At 40.1% G+C, this 19937-nt stretch overlaps 1 protein-coding gene across 1 annotated transcript in view; it reads left to right on the top strand.

The window, feature by feature from the left end:
- Positions 1–129: 129 nt before the first annotated feature.
- Positions 130–19937, top strand: part of LOC118430591 (probable cationic amino acid transporter) — a 32961-nt gene continuing 13153 nt past the window's right edge. Inside the window, exons 1-3 of the mRNA XM_035841558.1 lie at positions 130–255; positions 12254–12527; positions 16042–16461. Of these exons, the coding sequence (XP_035697451.1) occupies positions 16185–16461 (277 nt within the window). The 5' untranslated portion in view covers positions 130–255; positions 12254–12527; positions 16042–16184. The remainder of the gene's footprint in view (positions 256–12253; positions 12528–16041; positions 16462–19937) is intronic.

Genomic DNA, 19937 nt, shown 5'->3' with positions numbered 1-19937 from the left:
AAAACATTCTTCGAAGATACTTAACCGTGAATCTAGAGCAAACGCTTCACTCGGTAACATTTAGGAAACAACCCTGCATGAGGGGAGTCGCTCGCAAGGTTGCTTAGTTCACAGCGGTACACCCTCCCCGTGGCTGTAACGTACCGTCCCGGTAGAAGCTCTCTTTGACGCAGTCCCTAGGAGAGGGTGCTGCCCATCGAAGCGCGTTATTACAAGATTGGAACGCCGAGAACGCTGCAGCCAAGCCCTGAAAAGGTACGGCATTGTCTCCTGTATATTCTTCTGTATCATTCTAGTAGCACTATGCAGGTAACCGTGGTAACTAGTGTGCGTGTGTGAATCTAAGGTGAGAATATTGGTGAGGCAGACTATATGAGGATGAATTGATGCTCAAGGCGTGACGTCACCTGTACAGGAACAGCCAGGTGTGACAAAGAAAAGGTGAAAACACCTTCCAACATTTCTAAGGTGAATTTTCCAGACGGCTAATCGTCTTGTTATTTTGCGGAATATTCCAAGGACATTGCTGTGTGGAATTCGGTTGATTTTAGCCGCTGCCGGTACTATCATCAATTTTTCATGACACATTAAATATGCATGTTTCTCTCGCTCGCGCCGTTTCAGATACAGGCTGACGCCTCTAGAACCACGAACACACCGACTTATCCTCCCCACTATCCCTCCTTCGTCTTATTTCCCCACAAATTTAACGTAATTCTCCAAGAAAGAGACAGACAACTGTCAAGGCTTTGTTTCAAGGACTACGTTTACGAGGGAAAGGGGTATCAAAAAACAGTTTTTACAAGGGAATGGACAGATTAGTTAGCGAGATGTCTGGATGGTAGAAGAGGGGAAATGGTATGTCTGTTTTGAGATCGCTCCGGCCTGGAGAAATATGGTAATCATTCTAGGTTAGGAGTGACAGCAGTCGGAACGAGATGGATCTAAACATGCACTGTTAGAAAATGTCTCATTTCAGCATCAGCCAGTATAGCCAGTCGTGCAAAGTAAAAAAATGAAAGACATGAAAAGAAAATTTTGCCGGACCATGGTTTGTTTGCATGAAAGAAAATGTATTGACAGAAAACGTGCAATACGTATCCTATTCTTGTATTGATCCTGTTCTAGAGTTGTGCTATAATTGTACCGACTTGGCCCTGTGTATATGACATCATGCTTTATGCACTATCAAACAATTACACAGAACGTGTTCTATTTGAAACCTGTGTTATTTTAGGCAGGCGAGCGCGACGGTTACCAGTCTCCATAGTGTATGCCATACTACGCCTTGTTGATACAATACCATTAAGCTTTTACCTGTGATGTTTATTCATCAAATGATGGCACAATAGGCGCAGCATTTGCCTCATTATGTAAGATACACTTGCTTGATATGTTATAATATCAACAACTGCATATCTTCTGAGCATTACCGTAAAACCAGTATGATGTTGTAATCACCAATTAAATGCTGGGAGGAAAGTTCTGTACCTTTCCCATAAGAGATGTGTGTTAGAAAAACTGGACAAGTTAGAAAATATTACGGTCTTTCCTCCCGGCTTCTGCTTGGAGGATAGGATGTTGCTATGAAATAATGAAGTGTCGTGAGAGACTTACAAACAAAATGACGCCTCTCTTCCGGTTTTTACATGATTGTACTTCCGGTACAGATGTTACACGCAAATGAAAGATAACTTTTAAGGTCAAAGTGTCAAGTTCAAAATGGTCACGCACAGTATTTGCCATAAAAAATAATAATAAGCAAGCCTTTATGGGCGTAATACGTCTGTCCACTTTATGGCCTAATCTTAAAATATACTGTAATTTGGAAAGTGAAAATTGACTAGAATCTTTGATTTCTGTCTTAACACTGCAAACTTATTGATAAATGTAAAGCTCGTTTGTATCGCGATGAATGGTCTAAAATTGGGCCTCAAAATACGAAATCTCACGTGCTTTATGCTAAACCTCCTGCCCGTTGGTTGAGGTATCTTTACTTTTTTAATCTAAATAAGATACTGTTTATAACGTTAGGCTACGACTTGAGGTCCATTAAACGCCTATCTATTAAGACCAAAATAATACAGAATTCACTTGCATAAGGTCTGGAAAGCACTACGTTTTCCCCATTTGCAGACGCACACCCCTTTCTTCCCTCCAGTCATACACTTTTCGGAACCAGCCATCTGGTAAATAGAAGATGACAGACATTGGTCCCAATGGTACATCATCACTGTAAATCTCCTAGTTTTGTCACAAACCGATCAACTCAAAGTTTACCGTAAAACCGCCAATAAATTATATGGTGGTCGATGTTATGCTTTATTGTAAGAAACGTAGGCGTTTTCATTGCTTTTTTTTTGGTAATCTCCAAGCAGATTCTAAAATGGCATAATATAGTACTAAACTGACCAAGGAGTGTAGTCAGCCAAGAGGTATACATTTGCCATGTAGCAATACATACTCCTAGGCCGGCTTCACTCCTCTGGCAGCTTTTGATACTATCTTATGCTACCGTAGGATCTGCTTGGAGATTAGGGTTATTGCTGGAAAAGGCACAACAATGATTTCCAAATACACTACGCAACTAGAGAGTCCGACATTTACTCGGGAGCAAATACAGGGAGCATATTTCAATCCATCTTCATCCCAATGTAAAAATGTATTGTTTCATATCCACCTTTTGCAGAAATTAACCTATCCCCAAATATCAACCCACTGCAAATTTTACAAAAGCCCCCCTCCCATACAAGGATGTACAAGAAACTCAGCATATACCTAAACAAGGCAATGTCAAGTTACGCATTGCTATGTAGTTGGAAAGGAAAGCGTCCCGTTGAGCTATGTTTAATTCAAACCTTCACCTGACCTGTAATATGTTCAAAACACGATTCGGGGAAAGTGAGCATCGCCCTTAATAAGCATCCTCTTGTGGTTACGATTACCAGTGAGCCAGGAATTTTTTCCGAGAGGACATCTTTTATTCATCTCAACTGACCATACCAAAATTTTCGAGACACGTTTCCAACAAATGGCGTCAAGTGCTATCGGTTGCCAACCCTTGAAAAACTCTCTGCTAATTGTGATCTAGAAATTGGGCAGTATTCAGGAGTACGTCCGGCGCATGTTTGAGTAATGCAAAAATTACATCTGTTATAGTAATGCCTCACTTAAAGTTCCTAAGTGATACCAGCCTTTTGTGCCCTACGTTTGGAAAGCATGCTGTGTCCAGCTTTTGGTCTAATTTTTTTGTGCTGTAAAATCTGGTTGAATGCTGACACCTTGGTTGCAATATGACAGAAATATACAAAATGTATATAAAAGTCTCTTTGGCCCCTTGATGAACATTACGCAGGCTTACATCCGCTACTTACTTATACAGAATGCATGGACGCCACTTTGCACTGTAGAATAGACAGAAATTACGTATCAAACCGCATCGCCTTCGTATCTACCTGTAATCTCCAAAATATACGATTTTTTACGACAACCGCACCTAATAATTACGTTAATAAGTTTATTTGGTAACATTTTCAAGCCGAATTACATGAAAATCATATGACGCAACAACCACGACACACTTAAGACTATTAAGGTTATTAATTAAGACCAGAAAAGACATCTACTGGCAAGCACAGCAGGTTATTCGGTTAATCTATATTACGCGTGGCCAAAGTACTTACGCTGTCTATAAGGCCACAGAAAGGTAAATCTAATGAATTACATCAGTGTACGCGCCTTGAATTTCATATGATTTCCAAAAGAAAATGATTTTTCCCTTTGAGATATAAGAAAATACTGTAAGTGGGAAATATGTCGTGCGATAGCCTTGATCGTATTTCTAGAAGTGACAAAAGAGAGGTAGCCTTGGTTGTAGTATCGTATGTTCTCGAATAAAGCACGCACAAAATCGAAGTTGTTGCCAAAGTTGGTGTGCGTACTTTATTTGGGTTTTCCATTTTACCTTTCAGTCCCACAGATCTGTCTGAGATTTGCCACAAATCAGGGGTGCGTATTTGAATTGGCGTACTTTAGTCGAGAAAATACGGTAGTAGAAATGAAACCAGTTAGGTAGCTACAGACTTAATGCTAGACTAGTGTGTTAGCCTTGAGTGTAGTTGACAACTTTGTAAGTGATACACGTACATGTGGTAGGCTATGTAGAATCACTTTGTGCACTTCTTGACAAAAGACTTGTTGGACCTGAAACCATGACGGTTTTGTCGCTTTGGGTCTTGTACCAACCTTTATGGTCTCTATTTTAAAAATTAAGGTGTGTTGCTATAAGTGCCCGTTTTATTTTTGGTCTCTCTTTTTCTTTCGCATGTCATTTCCTTCGTAAGTCTGCGGAGGATGCCATTCATAACATTAATTACTTGCTGTAGCGTAATAAACACAACATGATTCGTATAATCTAAAATTATGTCAGTGCTGTAAAGGAGGAAATGTTTGCGGTGGTTTCATGCTTTTTCTTTTTTTTTTCTTGCGTACATTTGTTTACATTTTCGTTCTGCCTTCTGGCCACCTAACCCTTGTTCAAACCACGAACAAACTCACAATTTTCCCTATTGCGAAATTAAATCCCCGCGAAGATATTCCATTTTACAGTATACACATGAGCTGCAATGACGTCACGACCCGCCATAAATCCACAATACCTCGTGACGTGAATAAAGCTTCTGGCGGCCGAACAAAGGGACGACACGGTTAAAAGGTCACGGCATTTTTCCGCGGTAAATTGATTAGCAAATGTTGGCACACATGATAGCGGTAATATGGAGGGAAAATGCGTCCATAAATGCTGTTTGGACAAGCCGGTTATGATATCAAAGTGATGTATACTATACTAGAGTCGTGAATGTTATAGAAATATATGGCAAACAGACGTCAGAGTATTTATTTTGTGTGCACCCTTTCTACGATAATAAGAGAGGGTCTTTGTAAGTAATAATAGCGCTATTGAAACAGGTATGCTGTTTTAGAATGTATTCTTTGTTGAATAGTATTCTTTGTTCTGTGATATCCCAAGTAACATTTAAAGGCCTGAAATATCAACCGAAATATGGCAAACAGACGTCAGAGTATTTATTTTTTGTGCACCCTTTCTAACGTAATAAAGGAGGATCTTTGTAACAATGGCGCTATTGAAACAGGTATGCTGTTTTAGAATGTATTCTTTGATCTGTGATATCCCAAGTAACATTGAAAGGCCCGTGTGTGTTGGAGGGGGGTCTTGACAATTCTTGAGAACTTTATCCCCCCCATCCGAAAGACAGGTGCAGCCCCAAACAAGATGTCCTACCCAGGATTGAACCGGGGTTTCCCAGTCAGCGACTGAATGGAACCAGGTGCTCAATTGTGAGGCCTCTATCAGTTGAGCTACAGGAATACTAGTATCCCTCCATTAAAATATCACCAACTTTGAAATAACTGTTTCACTGAACGTAAATAGGTATTTCCCAAATATTACAGTGACATGTTCGAGTTACGTTTGTTTTTGTCGCCTGCCACACCTAATAATGACCGATCGCCCCCTTGCGTGTCTCCGTACGGCAGCTCCCTCTACCCCTCCCATCCGTAACGTTAGCGAACGGTCCCGTAAATTTTTAAAACGCCCTGCAGCGAGAGGGCTATAGATAAAGCATCACGTGACGTCATCAGAAAGGGGCCGTCCTATTTGGAGGATCGTCAAAAATCGATCACCTTTTCCCCCGGATTGTGCGAGGGTTTGTAATGGGCCTGGGATGACGATTTGATGGATCCGCGGAGAGAAATCTTTCGGGGTTGACCTTTGACCTCCCCGTACGGCTGGGGACCGGGTTTTGCTGGCCCCGTATGGGAAGAAAACGACACTAATAGATCTTAACTTCTCATTCAACACAAAGAGCTTAAGACTACTCAAAGCATAGTAAATATTGCGCAAAAATTGTAAAGATAATAAAGCTTTAGTTGCATTTTCTATTATGCATTATGTAAGGGACTCGGGCTTTCCTTTTTTTTTCAAAAGAGGTAAACGAAAAGGGTCAAATTAATAAACTGGGTAACGTGGTCATACTCTCGACCTCGAATAACAGGAGGGTCATCCCTGAAATACGTATATAACATACCTGACTTTAACACGAGATTATTTGTTCAGCACCAAGGACAGAGCTGCCTCTAAATTGTAACACGGCTTCTGGCAACACTATCGCTCAGGGCTATTCCATATAAACCTTAAATAGGGGTGTAAAACGCAATTTGTGTACAATATTATCTATAAATTACATAAACATTGCTATGAAAATTGAAAAGATGGTAGAATCGTGGGTAAATATATTTATTTGATTGTGAAATGATTCACTTCTGTTTGATACACCACCCCTCCAGTTCTGTTTGGTATGTTCCGGTAATAATCCGTTTCCAAGTTAAAGCCTCTTGCTACATAAGAGGAAGCGGAAATGCTCCTCTGTTGCTCTTGCTGTCACGAGCTCTCTTCTCAGCCGGAAGAAACCAGCTCCTTAACCAGATTTGCACGTGGTTCGTCCTGATCAACGCCACAAATCACATTTCCGCCGACCTCTGCATGTTTTGTGTGAAGGTTAAACAAAAATTCCCCTTCAACTAACGTGACAAGCGGAAGGCGCAATCCCTCAGAATGATGGTCTTTTCAGAATGGTGGCCTTTATCAAGCGACATTACCTGGTTTGGAATTTTAGGGGGTGGTGAGGGCATGGGGCTGGTAACAACTTGCAGCTCTCTCCCTGTGCTTGGTGCTGAATAAACAGTCCGCTATGAAAGTCAGGTCTATTACACGCTTAACGCGGTTCCAAAATGCCCAATTGCTGCTTTAACTACCAGTTTGCCCCTCTTGAATCCCCTGAGGTGATCCTATATTCCGTTAACTCCCTCTAGAAAGGACATCAGTTTTTTTCGTTTTGTTTAAGAGATTGAATTGAATTCTTGACATTTAGACTAGTAGTAGTACAGTAAAATATGACCACAAACTCCTGAAAAAATGCTGAAATCATGGCTAGTAGTTAACGGTTAAGACAGAATAGAAAAAAACACAATTCCTCGTAAAATTTTGACAGAATGTTCGTGTTTAGTGTATAGTAATCACATCAGTTTCAAGTTCTAGTCTATGCTTTCTGCTACCCATAAATTTCGTCGTTTGAGCAATGAATAAACATCTGCTAACGGGAGGTGCCCCAACACGGTACGCTTTTTCTTGCGCTCAAACTCATGGCGCTCCATCGCTAGTTGCCTGAGAGTGATCAAAGTTTGATGACTGAATTTTTTACACATAGATTTGAATATATTGAATATGATAAGAAATGCATTCATGTTGCTCATGAACCTTTCGCGCTGCGTGTTAAAAGCGGCAAACACTGTGAGACAATTTCGTGTATGTAACCTTCCAATTTTGTGCTACGCTGGACAGTGTGCCTAACTCGGTACGTTTTTTTTTACATTTTGCTCTCTTCAGAAGTAAGTGGTAAATTTAAGTACACAGAAAAAAATTAATAGTATGATATTTTAGATTACTTTTAACAGTAAAATCGTGACTGTATGTACTTTCTGTCTCATATGAGGAAGGCTGTACCTAGAACAATCCAGCTGATGTTTTTACTGGCAATGGGCTGAATGCACTGATTGTGAATGCCCGACTAAAAAAACCATTACGAAAAAACGACACCGCCAACATCAACAAAACTCTGTGTGATTATATGAAAATATCATATACATCTCTCTATCAAGTCTTATTTTCATAGACAGCACGAATCATTTGTTACAGTCAAATAAATCTTTGGAGCGTTCTCTTGTCTGCCACCTTCACGGCCACACTCCCCTGGGAGTACAATGGTGGCAATGTTTATGTCGCTTCCTTTTGGTTGCTTTTCTACTCAACAAACATTTGAAGACCCATATCCATAGTGTTTTATGGAGCTTTATTTATGTGTATCATGGCAGTTGTGTGACTGCTTGGACGAGTTCGTATAGTTAGCGACACGAGCCGCCAATACGCAGAGGCCGGTGACCGCAGTGATTCAGCACTGTCAACATTACTGTTAGAATTCTGTTTTTAAAAAACACGAAGTAAATATGTTAAAGTATACTTGGAATGCAAATTAAAGCTGTGTGCATGGACTTGGTTTATTTACCTTTGTAATCAGCATAGTCAGTGGCAACAAACACGGTGTACTTATGGATAATAAGATCAGCAAAAAATCCGTACCGTCTTAGGACGGGAACCGTCTTAGGGCGGCCCCCGTTACAAGCTTGACCGAAGGCAGATGAATATGATATACATATTTCACAGCGTGTCATTGCGCCTTGCCGCAATAATCTGCATCAAAATACAACCCAGCCGTTCGATAAACGGAAAATAAAAAACCCGGGCGCATAAAGGATACACTCAGATTAACCGTAATTACAAATATGCCCAATTTTCAATTATCAAATCACCAGGGAGTTACCATATGGTAGAGTGACGCACACATATTTAATGACCGATAGGTTATCATGTATTAGGCATGTATTTTTGCACTTAGAAAAACGCATGGGCGGGAAATAAAATGACTATAATGTACGGGTGATTACAAAAGAAATTGGAGTGCTCGCAGAGTGTTTTCACTGATGCAAATAATTCATGTACCACGAATACATATATGTTTGATCTGATGATCTAAATGGCTGTATCCTATTCAGAACGTTGTAGCATCGGCGAACCTTCTTCAATGAAAGCAAGTACGTTAAATAATTTTTCGGCGTGCGCCATTTTGAGGGATTCGCATGATTCACAACCACAATACAGTTTCATCGGGTAGCCATTGGGGGCAATTCCTGTCGGCTGATGTGATGTATTGTTATTGTGGGACACAGATGGCACCTAGCCCGCCTGTACTCACATCTGTCACGGTACGGGCACATGGGTCTAACGTTTACTAGCATAATTCCGTTAGGTCACATATATCCGGCACCCCGAAAACAAGTGTTTGGAGATCTCTAATACTACGCCCCCCAGTATGATGCACTCATGTATATCTTGATTACGTATACATGTACATGGAGGTGCTACACTAGGGATCTTTCATACACACTGTTTTCAAAATGGCGGTTACATGTAACGCCAGTTCACCTTTATTCGGGGGTAACCTATATCCGTTGGCTGGAAAGTAGGGTAGTTAGGGATATCAACTTGGCGGATGGTACTTCTGAAAAATACTCTAGTAAACTAAAGTGATGTGAGCTTTATTTTCATAACCTACAAATGGTGGTGTACAAGTAGTTTTGTAAGAGTAAAAACCAGCTTTCGGGAAAAAAATTAATTGATGCAAATTGATTTTGGAAAAGGCGTCCAAAGTGTGATAGCATAAAGTCGTAGAAATTATGATTGATAGTATTATAGCTTAGGCACCAAATCGTTTGATAGGACAAACAAGAACCTTAAGATATGATTATTATCTTTTGAAGTATTATACTAATTACTGGATATCATGATATTCATAGTGTTCATGATATAAAACTTAAGGTAAGGTCATGATATATTTTGAATTTGAAGATTAATTTGCAGTTCTTTTTTGAAAGTCCCTTTTGTTGTCCTAATAAAGCTACATTGTCTGTGAAGGTAAACATTATATATTTGCTTGCAAATATTACCTTTCTACTTTTTTCTTGTCTCCCTACAAATTCCCAAGTTGCAGTGAAATGGATTAATGTTGCATTAGTCTGCGATCATGCCTGCTGTCGGCCCTTCTTGTCTCTGTGCCCCTCACCGCAGTGCTACATTTGCATGTTAATGAAACCGTCCATGCTCTTATCTTATTCCCCTTGCGGTTTGCTCGGACGACAAGAATAGAAAATGGCTTTATGATGAACTCAAGCGACGAGTAGTTTACCATATTATACAAGAGCAGATGATTAGAACGGCAAGCGTATTGCATTATATATATCATAATGTCGCCCAAAATTGCGTGGCTGTTAAGCGTAAATCTAGGCGTTTATGTCGCTTATTAATTAATGGATGGCATTTGCAGTGATTTTTAGCCGCAAGGGGCCACATATAGGTCATAGGGATAACAAACCAAGTCGTATACATACTTTTACTAATCAGGTATACGAGGATGGAATTTTGATACAACTAATATGAACACATAGCCGGATAGACGTCTTGAATCGGTGGATACGAATAAATTTGCTATATGCAATGTGACAGCTCATTTCTTGCGTATAGCGACTATATGTTAATAGTCGTCAATGAAATTTAAATAGTATTTGAACATCGCTTTCTCATAGAAAATTGTAATAATTTTTCTATTGCCCATACTTATATCCATTGCACAGGTAAATTCTCCTAATTCTAATTGATTAAGCACCAACTTGTCTTGTCTAAATTTACCTTTATCCATTTTGTATTTATGTTATATGTATGTTGTTTACCACTTTTGCTTTATGCTGATGTTTTTTAGGAGAAGGCTTTATATTAGCAAATTGTGCCTTTTGCCTGATACAAAATATATGTGAATAAAAAAATAGTATTTCTCGTATGGCAGCTGATAGTCACGGCCATTGTGACACGTGTGTTGACTCTATCCATGTGTGACACACATGTACTGCACCGACACTCCAGTCTGGTATAATTAGTGAACGTTCCCATTTTCGTCTTTCAGGTGACTTTGGGGCGAACATGGTTCGATATTTGTCGGGACATATTCCGTTGTGACACAGTGTACCGTGCCTAGCGACCGTTTCCGTAACCTTCAGAACGTTACATTAGGATATTTCATTGTGAATTTCACTTCAGAGGCAAGAAAATAGTATAGAAAACTTGCGTGATTTGCGTCTCTTATTTTACATATGAAGAATAATTTTAAAAATTTGATATTTCTGGCTTGTCTAGTGGAAGTGCATCTTAGATAATTGTGTCTCTCTTTCATTTAGCCAGTATACAATGCTATATAAGCTGTTAAAATATACAATGCTAAGTTAAGCAAATCTACATGGAAAAAACGTTCACTCCAACCTACACGCGTCTTATGTGATTTGTGCGATCTTTACGCAGTCACGGCCAAAAGCAAACCAGCTTCCACTTCGTCCTAAAGGATTGACTTTTTCTGTGTCCCGGTATTACTCGTGCGCACTCGATGTATCCATACTCCAACCCATACCAACCACGCCTTTTATTTATATGTCTCGTTCCTTTAGATATTATGTAGTCATCAGTTTCCGCTCAGCAATATGGCTAATGAATTGTCGCCATATCACAGACAATTAAAATATTACTGCTGCTGTGCTATAAATAAATTTATCATTTACAATATTTGTTAAGAAAATAAAGAATGCTGCTGTTGTCATTGTATTCAGCATTATGCAGTTTTCATGTTACTATCAAAAAGCTACAGTGTTATTTACAAGAAGAAATTGGGTTTGCAAACAGACTTGATAATATCATTATTTGTTTACGATATATTACTACAGTAATATTCATTGATACATGTGTGCGTCGCTTTCATGTTGTATTGATATGATGGATATTAACACTTCATACGTACAAATTAGGCTTTTTTTATCCAGCTCCCTTCTAATAAGATTATGAACCTCACACTCATCATCTGACAAACGTATTGTATTTTGTCTTTATGGCTGCTTAGTACTCGTGGTATAACGTTAATCATATATGTAATCATAATCTCTTTGTCCCCCTCTTTCATATCAAACGATAGATATGTGCACCAAAACACACGAATTTCACTTACATATATTACTGATATTCATACTCATTATCAACACATGAATGCACTAAGTACTTTAAGCCACAGCAAACTGCACACGTTAAGCTAGCATTGATTTCATTTTAATATCTACCTCAGACCCTTTATGAGTTACCAAATTTGATAATTCTATACATGTGTGAGTGAATAGTTCTGGGTTGTCAGTTGTATACCAGAATATTATATATTTCGCATGCTAACATATATCTACTAAGAAGTCAATATGAATGCATACATGGGTAGGATTCAAGCATAACTAATAGAATTTCACCATGACCGCAGTGTTTGCATGCGTTTGCCTGTTACAGCTATCTCTCATTGGACGTGGACGCCATGGTTTAACAACGTAACCTTTCCACATGGATGTAACCGATATTCGCGGCACCCACCCACAGCTGTATCATGAACACTCCCGTAACCAGACCCCACCTCGACGTGAAATGATAAGTCCCCGCGGACACCTTGCCCATAATAATCTTAACCTTGGTTTTGTCCGTTCCCAGCAGCCCTTGCGCAGGGCGTGAGGGAGGATCGGTTGGTGTACCGGCGTTGAGGGTTGAGGGAGAACGAAGCTGCATCTGCGAGAAAAAGATACACGACAGAGGGCGGTAAGCAACTCGAAACAACGTCAGCAAACGCGAACCCACGAACGGAACCCTGCAGACGACATTTAGAAAAAGATGAAGCCAGGAACAAGCAGATAGCAGGCCCTGTGAAGGACCAAGAAGCGCGGTAGTACACTGCCCTGGGAAGGAGGAGACACATCTTTCTAAAGAGGTATTTTCTTATTTTCGTTAAGTTTAAAATATATGATTTTAACATATCAGAATTGTACGCACCGCTATTCAGTTCAAAATGGATGCAGCTGATTCGCAAATTCTGAGGAAATCTTGTTAAAATAACCAACAGTAAAGTGTATTGGTCTATATATTTCATACCTTAACACCACTTGAAAGTCAGCAATTGCTGTAAGTAACGTATTTTGTATGCATTACTAGCTATTAACGCGCCATGAGTTGAGATTGCTCACGCTGTGTCGATAATTTAAAAAATATCTCTTCATAAGGCTAGCTGCGAAAATTAATTGGGGCAGAACAGCACCGGTATGAAAACAGCACTGATTATTCATTCCCTGCTAGTCAGTGTTGTAAAGTGAGGAATGAAATAAATTTTTTTCATTTTTTACAACTTGTTCGGCCTCAACGCATGGGTATGCTATGTACTCCGAGATATGATTCAGCTATGGTATGGCTAGGACCACCATGCATTCCACTACAAGGGATTTTACTGCGATCTCACTGCGACCAAGGAGGTTATATAACCTCCTTGCTGCGACCTAAATGGATTTGTCTTACCATTGGTTTCATAATTGGAATATCATGCAAAATGTATATTAGATATCACTAAAAAAACACAAAGCGTAAAAAAATATTCGTTTGTATGTATGAAATTACAATCTGTGGAATATTTTGATACATGTCACAACGCCGTCGTAGTGGAATGGGAGGGTAACGCCTATAAACGTAGGCGAAAACGTGTAGGTGGAACATTACAAAGGAGAGATATTATGGGGATTTCTATGGTATAATGACTGAGGAGAGAAGAGCTGGGATGCTGCTGGGCCGACCCTTTGACGGGCCAACAAAAGCCCATTTGTGCGGGCTGGATGCATAATTGATACCAGGTAATGTACCGGTATTCACGCTTCCAGATCACAAAGCGCCAAATTTCTGACATGGAAATATCAAATATCGTGATTTTACCTTTATTCTAAAATTTCACTGCTTTATTTTTGTCGTACTGCATTATCTAATTGTCATTATTCGAATGTGAAATTGTCATCATGTTGGGAAATAAATCTAAAAAATATCAACTAGAAATTAGTTTACTTAGAGCAAAATACATAATTTCTAATTATGCAGTAGAAGCCAGTTAATTGCACAACAGATTAACGCACACCTCTGTTGACTGCATGGAATTCCAATATCCCAAACCAATGCGGTCCAGCTGGATCTATAACTTTGTATTATTGCACCAGCCGGATAATTGCACCAAATACACTGGCAAATAGGCTGTGCAGTTAAACGGCTTCTACTGTATAGCTATAGTACTTGAAACTTGGCTTGAAGGAACATTCAAATCTCCAAGGGAATATTGGGGGAGAAGTATCAATTCGTTTTCTGTTCGCTCATTGTGGTGTGAGAGTAGACCCCAAGGAATTCACCCAGGGACTCGCGAAGGTCATAGAAATAGCAAAATATAACACAACCCAACATAACACAAGGCCAAAAAAAAAAACATATATTAACTGAACCGCAAACCACAGCACATATAACATAACACATAACAGACTCAAAACAGCATAGCACAAACCACAGCAAAGCATAGCACAGTACACAGCACAACACGACATAGTACAACGTGGCACTGCACAAAACGACACAGTATAACATAACATAACACAATACAACATAGTACGGTATAAAAGCTCCTTGGTAAAACATAGCACAGCACAACACAATACAGCACAGAACAGCACAACACGGCATAGTAAAACACAGCATAGTACAACACAACAGCTCGAAGATCCTCAAAAGTACAACAGAGCACATCATAGCACAACGCAATCTCCAAGCTATCTAGTTGTCCACTTTAGACGAGTACAACTGCAGATAATGAGATATCGGCTAACCTAAGCCCTGTTACGTAGGTGGAATTCCTAACTAAGAGCCGTTGCAGATAACGCATAGAAAAGATAGATGACTTTAGCAGGATCAAGCGTGGTGTGCATCAAATTTGACAGTATAGGGACAATAGATTTACTTGGATTTACGTCGTGCATTGATTAGATACGGCAGATAGACGAAAGGTGACCTAAATGTTGAGATCTTTCATTCTTTAAGACACGTTATTTATGAATGGCTATCATAAATATCACACATTGTAAACCCACAAGAAAATGTCCATATACTGCAAGCTGAGAATATTCTATTACACCAACAGTCTGTGCCCAACCCCCCTACATACAGTGAATTAGCTGTAGCTATGTTCCCAGCCCTAGCAGGGCCCGGCGCAAGCATCGCGGCCGACAGGAGAAAAATCGATCTGAAGAATTTTACGAACAATCTCAGGAACAAAACTCTATTCACGGGTCATTTGCTCTGTCTATGCTTATGTGAACATACATGTAGCTGATTAGAAACTAGTAAGATAGTGATGATATGATGCGGGATGTCAAACGATGCGAAGATGGTAGAAAATGTTGACCTATGGTCTTACGATTTGTTTGTATTGTTTCTTTGTTTATTCATTTGCTTGTCTACAAGGCTTGTGTTTGTTTGTTTGTTTGTTTGTTTGTTTGTTTGTTTGTTTGTTTGTTTGTTTGTTTGTTTGTTTGTTTGTTGGTTGGTTGGTTGGTTGGTTGGTTGGTTGGTTGGTTGGTTGGTTGGCTGGTTGGTTGGTTGGTTGGTTGGTTGGCTGGTTTGTTGGTTGGTTTGTTGGTTGGTTTGTTGATTTGTCGGTCGGTCGATCGGTCGATCGGTCGGTCGGTCGGTTGGTTGGTTGGTTGGTTGGGTGACACTAGCGGGGATTTAGCCAACGTCACATAATACTGGGTGTCGCACTTCCTATCTCATTGATAGGAAATGATAAAATCATTGATAAATGAACATCATTCCAGTAACGCGTAGACTACAATTCCATTTAAAGATTAGAGATAAAGTCAAAGAAAAAGTTTCCAACTTTGTGACAGGTTTAATCACACGTGCACAGAGAGCAGGTGCCAGCGTAGGCGGAGGCTTTACTGTTGAAAATGTCAAAAGTTACATGGTGGAATATGGAAGAAGGCGCCGCCGTGGACTACACGCAAATTGGTTTTCGCTTTATGGCTTTAAGTGTCTTTTTACTCCTCTTCAAATATAACGAAGCCACCGAAAGCAAATGTTTTGGTGTGGGTGGGGTAACAATGTTTGACAGTGATTCAAATTTGCTTGCTTAGAGGTCTTGTAAAGGTCACCGTCAAGTCATTCTTTTAGAGAAACTAGATATCAGTTTGAACAACGTTAAGTCTCTACTGGTTCTATACAAATATACGGAAGCCCCCTAAAGAGATTGTTTTGCACCAGCTTGTATAAAAAGGTTTAGTTTTCACTTACATTTATCTGCCCATGTATCTCTTCCTAGAAGCTGTTCTTACGCGTGAAAGCTTTTAGTCCGGATGTTTAGTTTTATTGCGTCTAGTGTATACAGGATTATGTGCTAGGTTGTAACTCATACTTTGCTTGCTTTGCAGGTTGTCGTGTAGCCAACATAAAGAGACCCAGGTGTTCGCAAGACAAGAACAGATCATCCTGGAACAAAAGAGGTTAAGGCCAGAAGGATCTGCACACAGGTTGTAAGACAATTGTGTGCTTGTTTTACAACAAGGAACCAAACATGGGTATCAGGAACTTTAACCCACAACGGATGGCGGAGGGACTGCGCACGCGCGTGTTCCGGACCAAGCCTCTGGACTCTCAGATCGAGAGCGAGGCCATCCCCATGACGACGAAGTTCCAGAAGTGTCTGACGACACGTGACCTGACGTCCCTGGGGGTGGGGAGCTGTGTGGGGACGGGGATGTACGTGGTCTCCGGGCTGGTGGCCAGAAACATGGCGGGGCCCGGGGTCGTCATGAGCTTCGCCATTGCAGCCGTGGCATCGCTTCTGTCCGGTGAGTTTAGTTCAGTGTGTTGCACGTGACATCACAGCTTCTGCCAAGCGCGCCATGTTTGATAGATCCAATATGGCGTCCCGCCAATAAGAAAGTTCATGATTTTAAGTACGCCTGCGCAGCAAAATGCATTGTGGGTAATATGTCAAAGGTCTAATAACTTGTAAACAGTTCTTTCCTCGGCTATGGTCTCGATCTCCATAACATTGTACAGACGTGTTTTGTTGATGTCTCAGAGATCATCACCTTTGACATATTACCCACAATGCACTTCACTGCACATGCGTATTCAGAATCGTGAACCTCTAATTTGAACGCGCATAAAGAAATTCTAAGAAAGAAAGTATTTTGTATTGTTTGGTGACTGATATCTTTGCAGAAGAAAAATCCAGCGTGTCTAGATTGAGATAGACCAACGTTTTCAGAGATTTCTTAGCTATCACTACAACAAACATGGCGGACACTCAGTACGTCATAGTCATGAAATAGGCTACTTGTCGCATCACCAACATCCTTCAGAAATCATAAAAGTTCAAAGTCAACAAACTTTCCAACAAACGCGGAATGTGCTGTGATGAATTCCTTAATTCCTTTCCCCAAAATCCCATCATTCTCTCCAGTGGATCGATAAATTTCCATCCGCCTCTACTCCCAAACATGATGCTTATGAGGTTTTCCACGCAACCGAGCAAACAAAAGGCAACTTGTGCGCACTTGAACCCAAATCTGCTGTTCACGATCTTTTCACACGCAACCAAGCAGAACAAAACCCCCCTTGTGAATTCACATGTACTACGAATCACTATGAATGTGAATCAGCTGCTATCTTTTGTCCTCTCGTCATTTTGTAAAAATATCGTTTGCCTCGAAGTCTAACCTTCATTACATATACATAACGTTATATAGAAGTACTTCAAGGAGAAACATGGCCATTTTTGAGGCTCAGTTAGTAGTTTTGTATACGAGTTCCGATGCCGTGCATAAATCCCGAAATGTCTTCCCCATTTGGACCTGGACGGTAAGAGTCTCTCTGAGCGAACAGGATTACAGGAAAGTCCTTCAACTGTCCTGGAATTCCCCAGTAGTGTCACAATAGGATCTTAATAGCCATTAGACCAGCCCCGGGCCGATTTACCGAGCACCCGATAAGACCGATGCGCGTTGGATAACATGGAATAATGTCCCGAGCCGGAATGACGAGATTCTATTTCCGTGCCCGTTTGCCGTGGTTTATCGTGTTTTTATCAAAACCGTTCGTGATGCGTCACTGGTTAGCCTCCAGCACTTGACATTGGTTTATGGGTAAGCAGGGAAATGTGCTTGAATAAATCAAATAAAAATGGTGCCGATGATGCATACAAATCACTTCAGTATTATGGTTAGGTTCACGTTGATTCTATAAACAAACTGGAGTAACTTCGGCCTTCTTCAGTACGAATGACTGGGTATGACCCACTAGTTCAAACGCCTGATGACCTTACAGACACGTGACCACAGTCATAAGTTCGTTTTAAATCAAGTCCGTTAATTTTTCATACGAGAACAAATTAAACGTGTTACAATCTGTGTCATGTTATCGCCAGTTTTATTTTCAATGTATGTTTTTAATAGCAAAGTTGCTTTTATTCTGTTTCATCTTACTTCGGTTCAAATGTTCATTTTATAGACTTGACTTGTTAGCACAAATTTCTGTTCTACAGTGAAACGATCAGAATGCAGTAGCTTAAAATGCGATTGTGCATGTTGGCAGACATTCACACTAAAACGTTGCTGGTTCTGTCAGTCTCAGTTTGACCTATATACTATCTGTGGAAAAATCAGAGAACCAAAGGGTGTGAATGTAATTTTGTGAAGGTGCTACGTGCGGTCGAACGGTGCCAGTCGGGACGTTTTATCTTCCTTGACAAGATCTTAAGCCCCAGGGGCATACTTGGACAATCTTAATGAGGGTCTGAATCTGTTGAGGCATCCTCTCCGTCCATCTCCGGAAAGTTAATGAAGAAATCACACTTCAGAACACAGACCATCACCTCCAGCTGTAGCTGCGGTCCTGATGAGAAAACTCTAGATCTAGAGAGCGATGCTACAACCAATATTCCCTTATTGATCGATCTCGGCCTCACCCAGAAATAATAAGCACAACTCAGATTTCGAAGTACAACTTCATAGTATGAAGCCTTTTATTAATATCCTCCGAATTTCAAACCATTGCAGTCATTACTTTGCAGGCATTTGCTTTTTGAAAATTAGAAGGTAAGTGACGAGAAAAACAAGGGTGAATTGTGATCAGACATGTGTGGGTCGAGTTCCCCAAGCCGTAAATTCTTTGTCATTAACAAAAGACATTGTCAAAATGTTTGATAAATGATTCTCTTCCTATTTCAAGCAGAAATTAGTGTGTGTCTGACTTCCAGCAGCGCAAGTTGTCGCGCACACCTCAGGTCGCAGCTCAATTGTCCATGTTTTTTTTCCTTCTACCCTGCCTAACGCTACTGGGTGTCGCTTGCAAAGTCATGATCACAATAATCTGAATTTTGGTACACATTCATATAAGACTTTATACTTAACTGTTAACATCCATGCTTCGAAATCTGAGTTGCTGCTTATTATTTCTGGATGAGGCCGAGGACGTATTAATCACCCCTCGTACAACCAATATTCCTTTATTGATTGATACACTTACACGGAGTGATTCCCACCAAAAATCGCGTACAGAAACGGCTGAGGGGCACACTGCAACATTAATCAATTCAACATCACCCGTCTGACAGTCCCGGATAACTGCAACCATTCAAAATTACGTTTCTGACACTCTTAGCTCTAAGGCCATTCTGTAATTGATTCAAAATTATGTCGGTGGTTAACATGATTTATTCAATGAAATTGCAATGCAACTACTCTTTAGGATATGTATATTTTTCAATTCTTTGTAGTTTCCATATCATCGGCATGATTATATGATACTAGTAAGAACATCAGGCAAATATTCAGACATAACTGGCGCTTGTAAGAATATACAGATTCTACTCACTACACAATTATTCATGGTGTACTGACATTAGTAGTTTGGTTAGCCTAGTTTTGGAGGTAAAAGAAAGCAAATGTATGTAAAAAAACAAATCAACTTCAACCAGAATCTGACTACTTCTGAAGGCTACTATATAAGCTTATGTTACAGTATATAGTACTTTTCAAGTCAAATTCCTTCGTAAGTATCTTTTATTTTGCGGTGAACGCAAAATCCAAAACAAAGTAGAAGTCCAAAATGGGGATGTTGTTGTGTTATACCTACCACGATATGAAAGCATTCACTATCCTCTCAGCAAAGATTACAATAAAATCCAAGCTTCTTGGTTACCTTTGCTGGACAAATAACCCTTCGTTCGTTAAGGCACTTTGTAGTGCCTATTGCTAGTGACACATATATAGTAGTGAGTTGCCTCGCTGTTTCTGTAGCAGAGTATATTTTGCAGGGA

The sequence above is a fragment of the Branchiostoma floridae genome, chromosome 14, assembly GCF_000003815.2.
Source record: "Branchiostoma floridae strain S238N-H82 chromosome 14, Bfl_VNyyK, whole genome shotgun sequence".
NCBI lineage: Eukaryota > Metazoa > Chordata > Leptocardii > Amphioxiformes > Branchiostomatidae > Branchiostoma > Branchiostoma floridae.
The sequence above is the reverse complement of the archived record's forward strand: the minus strand, read 5'-3'. Positions and strand labels throughout refer to the sequence as shown.